General features: G+C 36.9%; 2 protein-coding genes across 3 annotated transcripts; one reads left to right on the top strand and one right to left on the bottom strand.

The window, feature by feature from the left end:
* The first annotated feature begins 1,518 nt into the window (after window positions 1-1,518).
* On the top strand, window positions 1,519-10,106 carry LOC309474063 (sterile alpha motif domain-containing protein 9-like). Its single transcript, XM_082136360.1, has 4 exons — window positions 1,519-1,586; window positions 3,388-3,495; window positions 3,675-3,729; window positions 4,939-10,106. The coding sequence occupies exons 3-4, from the start codon at window positions 3,726-3,728 to the stop codon at window positions 9,501-9,503; spliced, it is 4,569 nt and encodes a 1,522-aa protein (XP_081992486.1). The 5' UTR covers window positions 1,519-1,586; window positions 3,388-3,495; window positions 3,675-3,725; the 3' UTR covers window positions 9,504-10,106.
* Window positions 10,107-10,717: 611 nt separating this feature from the next.
* Window positions 10,718-17,243, bottom strand: cUnh17orf75 (chromosome Un C17orf75 homolog). 2 transcript variants are annotated; one of them, XM_082136820.1, is made up of 10 exons: window positions 16,887-17,243; window positions 16,359-16,433; window positions 15,906-16,031; window positions 15,469-15,597; window positions 14,984-15,041; window positions 14,722-14,841; window positions 14,550-14,614; window positions 14,324-14,463; window positions 14,123-14,226; window positions 10,718-11,767 (listed from the first exon to the last, which is right to left on the bottom strand). In XM_082136820.1, the coding sequence occupies exons 1-10, from the start codon at window positions 17,033-17,035 to the stop codon at window positions 11,567-11,569; spliced, it is 1,167 nt and encodes a 388-aa protein (XP_081992946.1). In that variant the 5' UTR covers window positions 17,036-17,243; the 3' UTR covers window positions 10,718-11,566. The 2 variants fall into 2 exon arrangements, with proteins under 2 accessions (XP_081992946.1, XP_081992947.1); XM_082136821.1 differs by lacking the exon at window positions 16,359-16,433 and having other exon boundaries at window positions 16,887-17,242.
* Window positions 17,244-18,094: the final 851 nt, after the last annotated feature.

The following is an 18,094-nucleotide window of genomic DNA, read 5'->3' as shown; positions in this document are numbered from 1 at the left end:
CCCAACTGGCCTGCAATACCCTTTTGGTTGGGTGACTGTCTCCACCCCCTCTCAAATAAATCCAGTAATTAACAAGCAACTGTTTTTGGCAGAGACTAAAAGGCATTTCTTCTGCCTCTACCTGTAACTAGCACAATGGTGATGTTCCCATTGCTCTTATAATCTCAGTATGAGTCTGTATTATGTCTAGCCTCGCTATTACAGATTTTGCTGTTGATCTAAATGCAACACTCCCATAATTCAGCCTTGACTTTATTAGGGCAACATATATGTTTTAATTATTCAAATAATGTCCATAGGACTACACAGAACAGGAAACAGAAACACAACATGGTTAAAAAAGGCCTATATATGGTCAAGTAAATAAACCTTATAGCTACATGCCATTTATAAATGACAAAGAAACACAGGCATCTTCTTTTATTTTATGTAGGCTATTCTTTTCTTTCTTTTCTATGTTAACTTTAAACCCTCATATTCTCTTCGTTTCCTGTTTACACTCATGGTCTTTAGTGTCAATATGACCCTAAACATTAAAGTGATTGTACAAAAAATATATATATATACATTTTAATAATACAAATTACTGCCATCTGCTGGTTAGAGAAAAAACTTTAGGGAATATAGTTTTAGAAAAATAAGGGGTAACCATATCTAGCAGAGGCCCATAGAGATCCATTCATTTTTCTGGATGTGGCTAACTGCTTTTATAACAGCTTTTGTGTTGAATATTTTGTTAACGTATATTTAACATTATAAAATACATTAAATCAGTATTTTTTTCAAAGTTTAGAATTTTTGTTGTTGTTTGAGGTATTTTGAAATGTCTTGTTATTGCAATGCCACATAAATTTCCAAAAATTCCACTTAAATTGCCACTAAAAGACAAGACTTGATTGTGATCACATATTATTTATTTCAATAATCAAAATGCAAACTTTAGAATTAGAAATACATTTTTAAAAATTAAATAAAACCAACAAAAAAAGCAATAAGCATATACGAACAGGAGTGAAGAGTGAACACGTGTGTGTGTGTGTGTGTGTGTGTGTGTGTGGATGTGTGTGTGATCATGTTCGTCTTGTATTTGTGCTCTAGTCTAGTAGGCTACCCTTCATGGTGCGGTGGTGTGGACATTTTCAGATTTATGCTGGATTTATTGATTTTTTTGTTTGTTTTGACAAATGAAAAATAACAAACACCCCGAAGACCATGAGTGTGACTTTATTATCATAATAATTATAATAATAATTATTATTATTCCATACCTTTAGAACAACCGAATCGAACCCAGTTCTTTTGTATGTGTGATGTATAGATAATGTTGGAAAACTGACAAAATTGTATGCAACTGAGTTGAAGGGAACCATGTTTATTAATTCATAAATTGTAAATATGGGAAATTTGTTAAAGGAAAAAGCCCGTATCTTTAAAAAAAAAAAAGAAGAAAAAAGAAGCCCGGCTGTAGAAATGAAACTTACGATAACAGAAATGACAGAGCGTTTCCTGGTAATGTGTTCTGATAGTTTCATTTCTTCAGTTCACTTGCAGAGAGACGAGACGCTCCACCGTGTGCATCCTTGTGTGTGAGTAGCCTATGCCTATGTTGTTTTGTGCTTTCCTTAGTGAGTGAACCAGACAAGGGTCGTATGCAAGTTGTATCACTGTTTGAATTACGTTTTGAATTTGCCTCAGGCTCGTAATATGTCTATTGTGTTAAACAAATGTCAAAATATAGGTTTATTTTCCCTCTCCCACCCATACTTAACGTTAGCGTTGAAAGTTAGACTTAAAGTTGTCGAAGTTACTGGAATTTGTGATTCAAGTATAGGTAAGTGTTTGGTTTTAATATCTAACATTATTTAAATATCTTACATTATACATTTTGTGTGTTCAGCTCAGGGCCGTCGCTAGTGGGGTGAAAGGTGCTGACAATTAGAGACAAAATCACAAAATCCAGCAGTTATACTATATAGGCCCCTGTTGTATAATTCTAATATTTATATTGTATGCCTGAGATTTAAATGAAACCACAAAAACATGCATTTTGGTTAAATATTTTTTCCAAATATTCTCTTACCTCCCTATAAATGGTTTAGTCCGATCTACAGTATTTATTAATTATTCAGTCAGTGACAAACATCAGATGGACCCAATACAATTGTAAGTCCCACCCCAGCTCGTGAACAGAACCAATCAGAGTTGAGGCGGCAGTGCCTGAAGTTAACGATGAACTTGGTGGAAGAGCGAGAGATTGACTGACAAAATGTCGGGGAAAAGAAAACATAAATCAGGGTACCAGAAACGCTATGAAAAGAATGAGAGGGAGGCCAGGAGAGTTGTTGTATCCCAGTCGATCAAGATGTTCTTAAAGACATGTTGTATTGTTATTTCGCTGGGAATAAGACAACTACCGTCTACAGCCTGCCGGTTACTGTCACTTTTCATTATCGGTACGCACCAATCCACCGAATGATTACGTGGTCAAGAAAACACTAATACACATCAAGAAAACACTAATACACACTGCACTTGAATGAATACATTTTAGCTTTATTTAATAATATTATCTTTATAAAAAAAAAAAAATTTGACTGCATTCTTGTCAATTTATAAATGTTTACTTTTTGATTTATGAACTATAACAGACTGATGGGGAAAAAAACATTTTGCTGTTACTTTTTAAAAATTGGTTTTATTATTATTTAACAATTTCTTTTTATTAGTTGTAGTTTTTATATAAACTTAACTTTTAAAATAAAGGGTTTACAACAACATCACCTTCTTCTGTTAAATGTGGACCTCCATGCTCATCTATTGTACAGTATCTGATATTGGTGGAGGGTGGTGGGGGTCACATCAATATTTTTTCAGGGGGCCCCGAATCCTCTAGCTACGGCCCTGGTTCAGCTCGCTAAATAGGCTTTCCGTATTCAGATAGGCTACGCGGAAGAGACATCCGCTGTATTAAAGTGTAAAAAATGTTTTCTTTTTTCTCATCAAGGTAATATCTGCCTCCTTGAATTTGTTTTCATGCTCATCGGTTTCTTTCAGTCTAGGTCTTTTGAATCACTGAAATTAATTCTAAGAGTACTTTATTCTTTTTTTATTTTATTTTTTTTGTAGGATGGGAGACATTGAATGCCAATCTGAATGCTGTTGTGATAACCTTAGAACGTGAAATAGTCCTAGGCCTAGTCTATATCGATTGCAGACTGTTGATTGTGATATTTGTATAAATGCAAAGTGATGTCCATTTGTTAATAAAATCATTAAAGAAGTTCTTTACCACATCAGTGATATGTTCATAAAGTAAACCTCCAAGATATATCAAGTAATCTTATACAACGCATGTTCACAACTTATCAAAGTGCTGTTTGTTTTCAGTCAGTCGACTCCACTCCCCCTGGTAACACAGAAAGCTGACTTTGCTGAGTCAAATTCTGTTGACACATCTTGTTCAACTAAGGCTTTTCAAAGCAAAAAGGATCTCAGGTTTGTTCCCTTTGTTATTTTACAAAGCATTCATCATTTGATCGTTTCTTCATTTGTGATATCTTATACCATTCAACTAAAAGCATTCATTTGTTAGCCTATGTGTTTTAATCAGTGTAACACAATTCAAATAGATATGGCTCAAATATAGTAAATATGATTATTTTTCTTTGTTTCAGCAATGATGGCACAAAATCTTTGAAACATACTCCTTGAATATTACTCACAGAATGGGTGAGTATTAATAATTTTAAGAAGTAGATAAGCAAATTCTTTAGAATTCAATTTAGAACCATAGAACATATTCTGTAGTGTCAGTTCAGTGTACAATTCCATATTGTTCTTTTAAATGGAATATTGTCATTTTAAATTATATGTACATTTCCCTGCTTATTTCATGCTTGGTAGCTGTACTAAACGCACAATGAAGACAAGATGGGTATCCATAACAAAGGCAGTCTTTATTCACTAGTCCAATTAGGAATCACAGGAATAATAATAATAATAATAGAAAACTTCCATGTAAACTAAAGATGAAAACGATACGGGACAATGAACAGAAAGAACTCAGGATTTAAATACACAGGGGAGTAATCATGGTAAAACAGAACAGGTGCAGGAACTAATAGAGGGTATGCGTGTGACGTCACTGTCTGCTGGAGTGACTGCGGTCACGCCCACTGAGTGGCAAAAAACTGAGCAGCAGCAACACTGACAAAAAAAACTATACAAGTTTTAGGGCTGGACGATATGAATATATATATATATATATATATATATATATATATATATATATATATATATATATATAACAATGATATAAGTGACTGCCCGGATTTAGACCTACCTATATTGTATTTATATAATGCGTTCACAGGCAAATTTGCTTTATGTATTTCCCCCCGTCGAAATCAGGCGCACATAAATGTCAGGAAATGCGATTCCTGGCAACATTTTAATATCCATGGATGACTGGATCTTTGGAAAGTTTTAAGGAACACTATATCGAGTCCAACCTTTAGTTTAAACTGATAATCGTTTGTTTTACTCACGTTTGTGCAGTTTCCTCTATTAAATCCAGTCATGCAGCAGCTCTTTTGCCACTCAGTCCAGCTGAGGGGGGCGTGTTCTGACGGGAAAGTGACGTCAATGCATACCTTCTATTAACTACCAGGGAGACTAATAATGATCAGGAACACAGGCAAAACGGGAACAGAGAATATGTAACCAAAACAAAATGAAACTAAACCGAACTAAACAAAACCCTGACAGCTTAGAGGCAGTTTTTTAACTCATACATAATTTATAAAGATTATAAAATTATTTAGAGATGGACCTTTTAAAATGTGAATTTGTGGATAAATGGGACATCATTATTTTTCTCAACTTATTTGGTATTGACATGCCCTTTTAAAAAAATGTCCAATAATTTGCTCTTTTTAGACTACAGTTCTATACCATGCTCGGACTGGAATGAACAGCACGTCAGCGCATGGTCAAAGACAATTGGGATTAAACCAGAGCACATACAGAAACTTGAGAAAGAAGAGGTAACAGGACCTGTTCTTCTAAATGTTACAAAATCATACTTAAAAGAACTTGATTTTGGAGGTGGCCAAATACAGCTTTTGCTGAGTAAAAGAGATGAACTTTTACAACCAGACAAGTCAAAACCAACTAAAAAGAAACCTTGTTTTGTCGGAGAATGCAAAGAGGAAGCAAAACATGAAATTGTGTCTTCCAGTGATGTCAATAGTCCTGAACAAAACTTTTCTACGTGTGATATTCTTGAATCAACCGTGTGTTCGCCACAGAGTAGGTTTAGGAAATTTAATGATAATGACGAACACTTCAGCTACATAAAACATGCCATACTCCCACCAGAGACAGGAATAGACAATCTGATCACTCCATGTCATGAGTATAAATCACTGGAAATTGCCTGTAAATTAGAACCAAGAAAGCTAAAGATCAAATTTGCCAGTGAAGTCATTCGATTTGCATGTGCGTGCATGAATATGCGTGCAAATGGCACAATCCACTTTGGGGTCATGGACAAGACAAAAACATCATACAAACATGGAGAGATAATTGGAATTCCCATTGAAGACAAAGAGGTCTTTGAAGATGCTTTAGACTACATTGAAAATTGTTTTCCAACACAGCACTCTGATGCCAGAAAATGTATCAAGCCTCCAAAATTCATACCAGTAATTGACAAAGACAGTCAGGTCCAAAACTGGATTGTAGAAGTTGATGTAGTTCCCATAGTGAACATTGTGAGGGAAAAACTGTATGGTGCCCGCATTCCAAAGTTCAACGAGAAAGCAAATAAAGTTGAATATGAGCAAAAAGCTTTTTATCAAAGAGTTGGACCTAATACACCACGTGTTACTGAAGATGAACTTGTCAGTTTCATTCAAGCTCTCAAAGACATTGACCAAAAAAGAGAATGGGAAGAAAACAACCAGAATCAGATACAGGCTCATTTTAAAGAGGACTTAGGAAGAAAACTCTTAGTCCTTCTGACACATGGGAAGAAATACATGGACAAAACATTGCGGTACATTATTGTTTCAAATAGATTTGATCAAGAAAACCTACAAAACATCAAGTTCCTTGCCCACATGAATATCTTCTGTGTTTTTGATTATGACCCTGACTCAAAATTATCTGGACTTTGTCACAATTACCAAGAGCACCATGCCATAAACCTGCACTTCCTGCGTGATTATGATCATAGGGAGAACACTGCTGACTTGGTCAAGAAGTTACAGCTCTATGACAGAACAAGCTGGATATTCTGCAATGGTCGAAATGATTACATTGGAGATGAGTGTCCATGTGATGAAAAAACCTGGATCAAAAACAAGAAAAAACTGTTGAAAAGAGCTATATCTGTGATCTGCAATGAGATTCTCCCTAAAAGATCATTTGTGGTGCTTTTCATTCTCACGTCTGACTTTGAACAACCCCTTGTTGACACATTTCATGAATTCTATGCAGAAATGAGTGGCCATGAGGACATAGTCATAATCTCAGAATCAAGGGAGAATTACAAGAAGTGGTCAAGCCTTGCCCAAGTGTCTTGCTCGACGGATGTGCTTGAACAAATCAGTATTGTTGGTATGCCAATGAGTCATGTAGATGCTACAGTTCAAAGCATTCAGCTCACCAGTGTTCAGGCCACAAGGCATTTGCCCGTGTCAAACAATGGAGTATGCTTTTTAAAACCTGTGGATGAAGATAGTATGCTCTCCTTAGAAGTAGTCCGTGTTGACCAGTGTGATGAAACAAACGTAAATGTCATGGAACAAGAGCAAATACAAAAAATTGAACGATACTTCTATCAAGGAGGGGAAATTGACTGGTTGAATTTGTGGCTGGCTGACAGAAATCAATGTGGAGAAGTCATCAAACGTGATGCATACGCAGAAATTAACAAAATGTTGGAAGACCTCGAGCAGACCGACTCATTAAAACGCTCCATTGAAAATATCAACATATATCATCAACCTGGTAGTGGCGGAAGCACAGTGGCACGGCAGATCCTCTGGAACTGGAGGAAGAAAATGCGATGTGCTGTTGTTAAGCAATTGTACCAGGCTTCAACTGTCTGTGAGCATGCTGTACAACTTTGGAATTACGAGGAGGTTGACAAGAACGCCTGTTTACCTGTACTTCTGTTGCTGGAGGACTGCAATGTAAACTATCAGGATGACCTCAGACGAGAATTAAGCAATGCAGTCACAACAATGAAAATAAGTTCATCAAAACTGTGTTTCATCATTCTCTGCTGCAAAAGGTCCCTTGATCCAGAAAGAATGTGTAAAACACTGCCTTTATGCACAGTTGCAGTTACACACAAACTGTCCCCAGCAGAAAAGAAGCTCTTTTCAAAGAAAGCAGAGAGTCTCAAGCTGAAGTTTGAACCAGAATTTATACTCACTTTGGTGCTCATGAGTAAAGAGTTTGAACAGTCTTATGTCACAGACTGTGTTAAGAATCTGCTAAAGGAAATTGATCATTCATCTCTTCAGACACAGTTGATCAAATTTGTGGCACTACTGAACAGCCATATTGAGAATTCTTACCTGTCTGTATCACACTGTGAGGCATTCCTAGGTTTAGGAATTCACAAATTGGATCAAATGGTCAAATGTCCGGAGTCCACATGGGCTGATGAAGTTCGACACCAAACATTTGAAAATTCCTTAAGTGAGCAAGCCAGGTTTTTTTTCATACAGCTGAAATCTAGTGAGACACACATCTTCTCTGTGAGAATAATACACCATTTGATAGCTAAGGAGATTCTGAAGCAGCTATCCATCTATCAGAGCCAAAGTGAAATAGCAATGAGTCTCCTTAAGGACAAAGTGCTGTTCGACCACAGATTTGGAAGAGATGAATTTCGAAAGTTTATCAGAGATCTGTTTATCAAACGGACCAAAAAAAGCAAGGGAGATCCAAATGACAGTTGGTTTTCTCCTTTAATAGAGCATGTTAGCGAGACAGAAGATCTGGAGAAAGCCATTGACCTTTTAAAGGTGGCTTACACTCGTTTTGATGAGGATGCATTTGTTGCTCAACAGCTTGCACGACTGCTTTATGAAAACAAAAGTTTTGAGGAAGCGGAGATTTGGGCCAAAAGAGCCAAGTCTCGTCTCCCACAGCACACATATATACTTGACACACTGGGACAAGTATACAAAAAGTGGTTCTATGGAAAACATGATGCCATATCCAAAATTAAAGATCCTATTCAACCAGAGGATGTCACTGATATCATCGATACTGCTCTGAAAGGAATCACTACTTTTAGAGAATCTGAAAAATGCCCCAAGTCACAGACTGTCTGCTTGAATAATTCTTATTTTGGAGAAGTTGATATTGGATGTCGATTGCTTGAGCTCCTGTCATATGTAGACATTTTTTCTACCAAAGAGGGAAAGAGGAAGTTGATGAATTACCTGCTCACTGACTACATACCAAAGGAAGTACAGAAAACTTGGCAGAAGTTTCATGGCCTTTTAAAAGGAATGAAAGACAGCATTAGAAATGCCCTGGAATGTATTTCTGAGGATCTTGCTCGCTTTCAGAATGTCAGTTCTGAGGATGAGGAGGAGTTGGATGAAGGAGAGCCTGAAACGGTAAATAATCCAAGAAGATGGCTCCTCAGGAAAAGTGCTGTGTATGCCAAGTTGTTCTTTGTTGACATTGAGGCTTCTGATACAAACACAGTTACCCCATTAATGAGACAAATGAAATCTTTCCAACTCGGAGGTGGTAACGTTACAACAATTCTTTACCTGCTTTCTGATAACAAGAAACAAAGAGCTGGAGCAAAGCTTGAGGAAATAATTAGCCTTTTTCCAGCTAACCTGAAAAAGGATCTTGACCAGACGGAGCTCATAAACTTCATCTTCTGTCAGATAGCGCTCTCCTGTGCTTCACCTGGCTCTGGAAAAATTCTTTCCATTGAAGAACTTCAAGATCTCAGTAGGCGGTTTTGTAGTGAAAAGAGAACTGCCTTACCAGATACTACATATTTGCTCCTTTCATTGTTATTCTGGCCTGAGGACTCCAATCCAAGAAGTGACGTTGCCGCGAATGCAATAAAAGCACTTCACAGATATTCTGAGATTAAATCTGCTGCCTCAAGAAAAGGAAGGATTTTCACCCACTTCCTCCTTGGAAAAGCAAGGGGTCTCAATAAGATTGTGCACAAGACCACAATTGAAAAATTCTGCCAGGGTACCCTCAGTGAGAGACGCCTCAAGTGGCAAGGCGGTGAAGTGTGGACTAACCCAGACGTTGTAAAAGTGCTTAAACGGGTAACTGGATACACCGACAATGGAAATCTGTTTGTTCGGGTATCTGATCAAAGCAACATCAGAGTCATTCCACTTTTTACTGCCTCCTTGCCAAGTTCAAATGAGAATGTGACCTTCTACCTTGGGTTTTCTCTTCATGGAGTAGTAGCTTTTGACATCAAGGTGGCAGAGTGAAACCATACCATATTCAAATCACTGTAAGGGAGCTTAATTATATGAATATGTATATGTATAGAAGAATATGCATCTGTATTTGTATATTAATTTTGTTCTTTTTGACATTTGTGTCTCATAAGTGTTTTAAGGGAATATTGTTGAATGATAAGAAAAAAATCCTTATTTCAAATTTTATTTTGGCTGGAAATCAAATATTGCAGTGATGCTGTGTATAGTAAATAATGTTTTAAAATGTGATTTTATTAACCATGCTATCGTTTAATCCTATATTTTTTCGAGGCATGGTTTTCTCTTCTCGACTTACAAGGTGCATTGTTGTTATTTTGTGATATTTCCTTGAATTAATGTCAATATGTAAATGTTTAGGATGTAACAATACTGTATATACATTTTTTTGGGTGGTAACTTTCAGTGAAATTCAATATATATATAAATTTAATACAAATAAACTTTAGAAACTGTTGTAGAAATATGCCTGATATTGCATTACAAAACCTACAGATCATATTTACCATGTTGAAGTACAGTAGTTCCAGTATGCAATTATGTGTTTTAATCCTGATACATTAAACGTGTGGTATTAAATGATTATTCCCTCCAGGCAAGACTCCTACTTAATCTGTCCCGCTGAAGTCCTTTTAAATTAACAATGATATAACATAACATTCTACAACAATCTACAATTGGTTCCTACCAACTAATCCTACAGGTAAAACAGCTTATGATTATTTTCTCTGCCTATTCCATCCTGTACGAGGTGTTTGAAGTGTAAGCAGTTAGATTAAAAAAGGTACGACTACAGCTTTGCCTGTATTAATTTACAGTGTTATTTTAATTCTTGCATGAATTTAAGAATCAAGGTTAACTGTTAACTCTTTCCCCACCAGCGTTTTTGACGCTCACTCCTCATTCCTCATGGTGGAATTGAGATGTCCCTGGCTGAATTCGATCGGTTTCCGGGTCATGGGCTGGAGCCTTTATTATATGATATCTATGGGCTGGAGGACAATATTAGTATTGAGAAGCACCCCATCAACACCCCTAAAGCTTCACAGTCCATTTATTCCTGCTTCTTTTTTGCCTGTGTTTTTATCAGAAGATTCAGTACTCTTTCAGAAAACGTCATATCGCTCCCTACTGTATAACAGTGAAAACACAGAAAGCCGGAAAATTCTGTCAATGGCGGAAAAAGAGTTAACAGTAACTCAATCCACAGTGTTATACATTTCTTTAATTAACAAATTCACACAAATGAAATGTTCCAGGAACAAATTTTTCACAGTACAGTCATGTCAAATCTGAACAAGAGGGAAAATCACACATAATTATACGCATTACTGCCACTATATATATATCATGTTTAAGGTATGTTTTTAACCCTGTTATTTTCGACCATTATATTTACATCTGATTTCTGAATTTATGATTATCAGAGGTTTTGAAATAGCAAACAAGAACAAAAAGGAATATCAAATGATGCACTTATCTAAAAATAAAATGATAAAACAGGCAATGCATTATGCAGGTCACAGTAATTTTTCTTCTGAAATGGAGTGGAGTGATAATAGGCTATTAGTTTGTGGAGCTTCATGATTACGTGATTAGCTTCCTATAATGTATAGTGCAATATGCTGAACACTTGTTTTAAAATCTAAACAATGACTTGCTACACAGCTGAGACTACACCCTAAAATCACATTTACACATATACACATTATTAAGAAGAATAATTTAAATAAAGTTTAATCAAATGGATTTTTCATTGGCCCATTTTATAGGGTCTATTCAGATTATAATTTTTAAGCACCCACAACAACATACAGCAGCACATCATAGCAAAGTCTTTTTCAATATTTGCTGTTGAACCTCAAAACACACAAAAATACTATATTTAGTGTTTTCAAGTGCCCAAAATGCAGACCACACTGCTATGATTATGGGGGCTGAATAGCAATTCAGGGGTAACTCCTTTCAAGGTGCTCTCTCCGATAGGTAAGTGTATGAAACTCTGTGTCCCCCTGCAGACGGGGAGGTGTCAGTACAGCGTGCCCTGCGCCTGCTCAGTGCTCACTGAGGAACTCCTCCAGCACGTTTATGATTCCACAGGCCTCGGGAAAGCTGCTGTGCTCGGCGCGTGCGTTCTGCAGCAGCACATCCCCGTTTCCACAGCTTTGCAGGAACAGACAGCAGCGGAACAGAGCGTAGTGGCTCATTTCAGCCTGACGGATGAAGCGCTTCAGGTTGTTCATGTCCTGGATGGCCTGCATGGAGAAAGAATGTGCATGTTGAAGACTGCCATAATGATGTAATTGCCATTTCTGAATATGATCACTCTTAAATCAGGTTGGGTAATACAGATTATAATATACAGATATTATACAGATTTTTTGTTAATTTAATAATTTAGCTGATTAGTAATTATTATTAGTAAATACTTTTAAAATTTAAGTTTATACTTTTTTTTTTATAGGCACCTTACATGACACTCAAGGACACCTTAATAAACAGACACTCATTATTACAGCCTGGATACCAGTATTAAAATTTAAAAGTAATCACATAAAAGCCTGCCAAAAAAGATGGGTCTTAAGGCGAGATTTAAAAACACGAAGACTTTCACTGTTTCGCACAAATATGAAGAAGGTCAGATAAGTATGAAGGGGCAAGATTGTTGAGTGCCTTGTAAGGTAATTAAACAAATTTTTTAATTAGTACAATATTTAACTGGGAGCCAGTGCAAATGTAATATGGGAGTAATGTGTTCAGCTAGAGGAGTTCTGCAGATGATTCGAGCAGCCGAGTTCTGTACTACCTGGAGTTTGTGGAGTAGCTTTGAAGGCAGTCCATAAAAAAAGAGTGTTGCAATAATCTATATGGGAAGTCACTAAAGCATGAACAAGAATTGCCATGCTCTTTACTGAGAGAGCCAGACGAAGTCGGTTAATATTACGTTTATGGAAATAAGCAGAGCGAATGACACTAAATGTGTGCTTCGAATGAGAGAGTACTGTCAAGTATGACCCCCAGACTTTTAACTTGATTAGATACAGACACTGGTAAGTTGTCAATATTCACAGATGAACGTGGATTTCGTCAGATTGGTTTTTGAGCCAACAAGAAGAATTTCAGTTTTACTGCTGTTAAGTTTAAGAAGATTTGAAGTAAACTATTCTTCAATATCTTCTAAACAATCTGAGAGGACAGATGGAGGAAAAGTAGAGGTAGGTTTGGAGGACAGGTAAAGTTGGGTGTCGTCGGCATAGCAGTGGAATTGAATACCAAATTTTCTAAAAATATTACCAAGGGGTAAAAGATAAATAATAAATAAAAGAGGACCCAATACTGAGCCCTGTGGGACACCTGTATTGACATAAGAAGGCTTTGAACGAAACTGCTTCAACTGTGCAAATTGAGTACAACCCGTAAAGTACGATCGAAACCAAGTCAAGGGGGTACCAATAATTCCAATAGACTCCAATCTGTCTAACATAATGCTGTGCGAGATATTATCAAATGCTGCACTTAAATTGAGCAGAATTAGTATAGATAAAAGTCCTGAGTTAGCAGCTAACAATAAGTCATAGAGATCTTAACTAATGCGGTCTCAACACTATGATAAGGATGAAACCCAGATTGAAATTGTTCACACAGACCATTATGAGAAAGATGATTCTGGACTTGGGGTGCAGAAAAGAAAGAAACGAGAGATTTGAAATGGGGCGAAAATGATCAGAGTTACTTGAATCAGCCCCCGGTTTCTTAATTATAGGAGTTATCACAGCAGTTTTCAGTTGAGACAGAACAATACCAGAAATAAGTGAAGAGTGTATGATATCAGTAATTAAAGAAGATTTGTAATACTTTTAAAATGTAATAATTAAAATTCTAATGTATTAAATTACATTTAACATACTATACTGTGTATACATTATACTGTAACATTATACTGCGAGCAAATGTTTACAACAAACTATTTTGAGATATTAATAATTAAATCAAACTGCAGATTGCAAAGGGTTACCAGAAACAAATGAGTAGTTACAAGTGTTATGCGAGATCTGAAAACCAGACAGAAGAGTTTTACGGTTACCAATATAACATTTAAAAAATATTCTTTGACCCAAATAAAATTAGAATAACTTTAATAATCATTTACTCACCCTGTATGACTTCCTTTCGTCCGCGGAACACAAAAGATATTTTGAAGAATAGTTGGTAACCAGACGGTTTTGGATCCCACTGACTTCCAATTTATAGACAAAAAATATAGTTTCAATGGGAACTGAAGCTGTTTGGTTATCAACATTCTTCAAAATATCTTCTTTTGTGTTCAGGAGAAGAAAGGTTTTGGAATGACATGAGGGTGAGTATATGATGACAGAATTTTCAATTTCGGTGGACTATCCCTTTAACCATTTGCTACCGATAGCATGTTAGCATGCTAAATGTAACCTTTTCAGCAATTCTTTGTTAAAGCCAATGAAATTATTGATGTGCTCCTAACACAAATGTATTTTAAGTAAACTTCTGTAATATGAATTTATTAATAAATATTTATTATAAAATTAAGCAAGTAAATTAAGCAAGCAACAAAAATGAGTGAACACCACATTAACCTTAAGTTTAAAGTTCTCCAGGATCTGACGGAGGAGGAAAGGGTTAAAGCGCTCAGCAGCATTGAGGAAGGCCTGGATCCAGTCGTCACAGAACCGGTTACTGACTGCAGAGGTTAAAATAACAACACAACATTATCAAAATAACATGAAAGGAGAAAGCCTGTAGATTTAGTGGCTTATGATGATGATGCTCCAGCTGACCTTCATTGGTTAGTGTGGGAGGGCTGGTTGAGCAGTTGATGATCAGGTTGGTGTGAGAGTCCTCTGACATGGCCTTACAGAGGGAGGCTGTAGTGGTGTCTTCCTGGACTAGACCCTGCAGGCTTGCTGCTTTGATGAATCTAATCAACACAATTGATCAAGCTGCAGTTACTATCAGTACTTAAACTGCAAGAGTACTGCGTAAAAAGAACTCTCTTCTGCTCACCTTGCTACATCTGCTTTTGTCTTCTCATCCGTCTCTGTGACCTCTACAAGCTTGTGACTCAAAGCCTGCAGCAGAGACGTGATGTTACGCTCATTAACCATTTCATTTAATATAGTATATTATTGTTTTCAGATGTAAAGTGTATGTGATCTAGACAGCAGTGGTTTCTTACAGCATGCAGAAGGTACCCGACGTTCGCTTGCAACAGCTGAACCACTCTGTGAATGTGCATTACTGACTCTTCGTACCACTGGTTCAGGTAGGGCCTGACATCTGTCTCCAAGTTATGCATCTGTAACAAGAGGTTACCAACAATGTTTACAGCAAATGAATATCAAAGATAGTGTGCCAGAAGATTTATAACTTCAACAAAACAGACCGATTTCAACATGTATGTTATGTCTATTGTTTCTGAAAATAAAAATTGTCCTCACCTCTGGAGTCAAACAGCCCTGCAGACCCTGGACGTACTTGTCCAGCTCAATTCTGAATGTTTGTATGGTTAAGTAAAATTAATTATCCTATTAAGAGAGAACAGTATTTGAATGCAATGGTAAAACTTGATATCACTTCATTCCTTAATGCACAATGCTCAGTTTATTATTATAAATGATTTACCCTTGCATGCATAATCTTTTTATTTTATTTTTTATGTGCCCTCATAATCTTTAATCAAAACAACTTCCCCTCCCTTGCAGTGACACCTCTTCTCTGTGTTTATTGGCGCGAGGACGGGACAATCTGTCACTCACATGACATCATAGCAATAGCAAACTACAACCATACAATCAATTCCACATTTTTCTACTTGTTCGAGAAGCCGTTTCACTCGGATATACGGAACAATGGAAAAGAAAAGACTATTAAAACTTCTGTTTCATGGCTACTTTATGGTCAGTCATTTGTGATTTGAGGATATAGATTCAGGCCCTTCTCTGATCCTCCGAGAAGACACACCACCCAGCCGTTGCCATCGGCCTCAGGCTGTTCCGGAGATTTCTCTTGCTCCAGCAGACAGCAGTAACAGCCCACCGCTTGCTCAGGGATGCTTGAACACCAACAATCATTGAATCAGTTAAGAAAGAAAATACATGGTGATATTATACTGAATGACAATGAGGTATGGTTCTGGATATTTATTTGTGCACTGAAGGATAACTAAAAACTAGACATTTTAGTACTTCATCTTCAACTTATTTCAGAAAGCAATACTTTTAATTTTCATTTAAAATTAATTTAACATTTCTACGTTTTAAAAGTTAAAGTTTTACATGTATTTTATTTCAGCTTCATTACAATTAACTAAAATATTTTTGTATAGTGTTAGTTAACAATAACAACACTGATATGATCTACCTTAGTTCCACGGTGGCAATGTTACCCATACCCCCCAGCAAAGCGCCCTTGCTCAGCCTGCGGGAGATGTAGCTTCGTAGTTCTGGCTCCGCCTCGGAAGGCAAGCTGGCGTCCAGCAGGGTGAGACTTTAAGAGTGAAAAATATGTGTTAAAAACTATAATATCAACAAGGAAGGGCAAAGTGAACAAGCGGACAGACAAGCAGTTAATGAACCATAGATGTACACAGAATCACCAACGGCACCTAGCAGAGATACATGCTAAAGAGTTTTCCGTTAGACAGATTAGTTCAATGGTTATGAATGAGATGAGCAAGTCAACATGATGAAAAGCCAGACGCAGAACCCTGTCCTGTGTGCATTTTTTGACAAAAGCCATGATTTTTCTTTCATCACAACATTGAAAGCCACTGGACTGCGATGACTGAGAGATGATGGATGGACCCCTCTTTACCTAAAGTCATCCTGACTTGTGGTTGAGTCTGATCTCCTCTGGCTCCAGGCCACACTCTCTCCAGAAGCCTCAGATCTGGGTAGTTTGATAATGCATTTAATACTTTATAAGCATTGATATGTTAAGATCTCCCAGGTTATAAATGGCCTACATGTTCATGTGTGGTGTTTTACAATGTCTTGTATATTAGGGTCCATTTACTGTGTATGACTCATCCATTATTCAGTCCTATTATTTCATAAGACTAACTCACTATTATGAACTATGCTGCCAATATAAGACATTGCTCTTCATGTCATGCAACTCTTAATTCATAAGCACAAAAATTGTGAATTTTAACTCATATACGTAGAAAAGAAGCAAAATTAGCTAGACCTAAGTACACATGCATAAATCTCAAATACTCTTTAATATGAGGCATAAAAGGACAAAATATTTCTAAAACAACTAACGTTAGCATTCTGCAGTTGGAACACCTCCTTGGCACAAAGTCACTATCTCATGACTAGTAAGTGAAAACCACTGTACCTTGTGTTTTGGTAGTAGTATATTGCATAGTAGCTGTTAATCTGTTGTATCTTCTGGCTGAATCCGGCGATGTCTTCGTTGTCGAAGTCTACATCCCTTTCATCCACGTCTATGGACTCCTGGAAGGAAGAGGTCTGGGATGTAAACATGTCTCTGCAAAGCAAAGAAGACTAGCGACACTACAGATTACGTGCTATTACGATAGCTTAAAAAAATCAGTTGTCCTAAAAATGTCAATACATTAAAGCCGTGTAAATATTTTGTTTAGAAATCCATTTGAGTTCTACGCGACATTTGACTTCAGTCACAGCAGTGAAAAGCTATACTTGTGTACGCATGCGCAGTAGTGGCGTTTTTTGGATGAATCTTGTAAGTGAACGAATCGTTCTCGTCACCTTCTGAGAGCTCATATTTTCATCCTACCGTCAAAGACTGATTATATAGCACAAAACATATAATTGTATGGAAATAGTTAACGTATACGCTCCTTTCACTTAACAAATACGTGTTCATTTCGATTCGATTTATGTTTATTTCGTCAAGTCAATCTTATTCATATCAAGATAAGAAAGGGAAGGGAAGAATTGAATTGTATTGAATTGTATGATGACCATATAATGAAAATGTATTATTATTGTCTTTTTTATAGTTGCCTAGCTTGACCAAATGGAGGAGGGACATAGCTGCTACTAGGTGTGCTTTGTAGTCATTTGTGAGGAAAGCGTTTATGATATTTAAATATTATCTTTATGATTATTACTAACTGTAATAAAGTATAACAAGACGTTTTTAGGTTGAAAAAAAAAGAGTTTTTAACGAATGACTGTAACATAACGTTTCGGATTTGTTCTTCTTCGTGAACTGATTCAAAAGATTCGAATCATTTGGAGGAATCAATAGCGTCACCAACTACCACACATGCGCTTTACAGTTTTGTGTGGAAGCGCGCCAAAGCAACAAAAGCTCCTGGATCTACTGCAGCGCACTATTGTAATACGCATTTTTCGTGAACATGCCGTCAAATGTAGAAATAAAAGCAGTTTTGCGTAACCTGCGTTACCTCACGCAGCGTGCAAAGGAGCTGAGCGGTACAGATGGGACTGTGATCCGTCAGCAGGACACGTTTTTCAAAGTGCCCGCAGGACGGCTGAAACTCAGGGACTTACAGGATGGGACAGGGCAGTTGATCTTCTATGAGAGGCCAGATA

This window comes from Leuciscus leuciscus, assembly GCF_965113295.1.
Source record: "Leuciscus leuciscus genome assembly, chromosome: 1".
Classification (NCBI taxonomy): Eukaryota; Metazoa; Chordata; class Actinopteri; order Cypriniformes; family Leuciscidae; genus Leuciscus; species Leuciscus leuciscus.
The sequence above is the reverse complement of the archived record's forward strand: the minus strand, read 5'-3'. Positions and strand labels throughout refer to the sequence as shown.

Bases quoted from the DNA above. Each gene is read 5' to 3' on its own strand.
- cUnh17orf75 (XM_082136820.1), bottom strand. From the start codon at position 17,035: ATGTTTACATCCCAGACCTCTTCCTTCCAGGAGTCCATAGACGTGGAT. The intron at 14,842-14,983 runs GTGAGGACAATT...CTCTTGTTACAG, and splicing joins AGGGCTGTTTGACTCCAGAG to ATGCATAACTTGGAGACAGA. The intron at 14,227-14,323 runs GTCAGCTGGAGC...TAACCTCTGCAG, and splicing joins TCCCACACTAACCAATGAAG to TCAGTAACCGGTTCTGTGAC.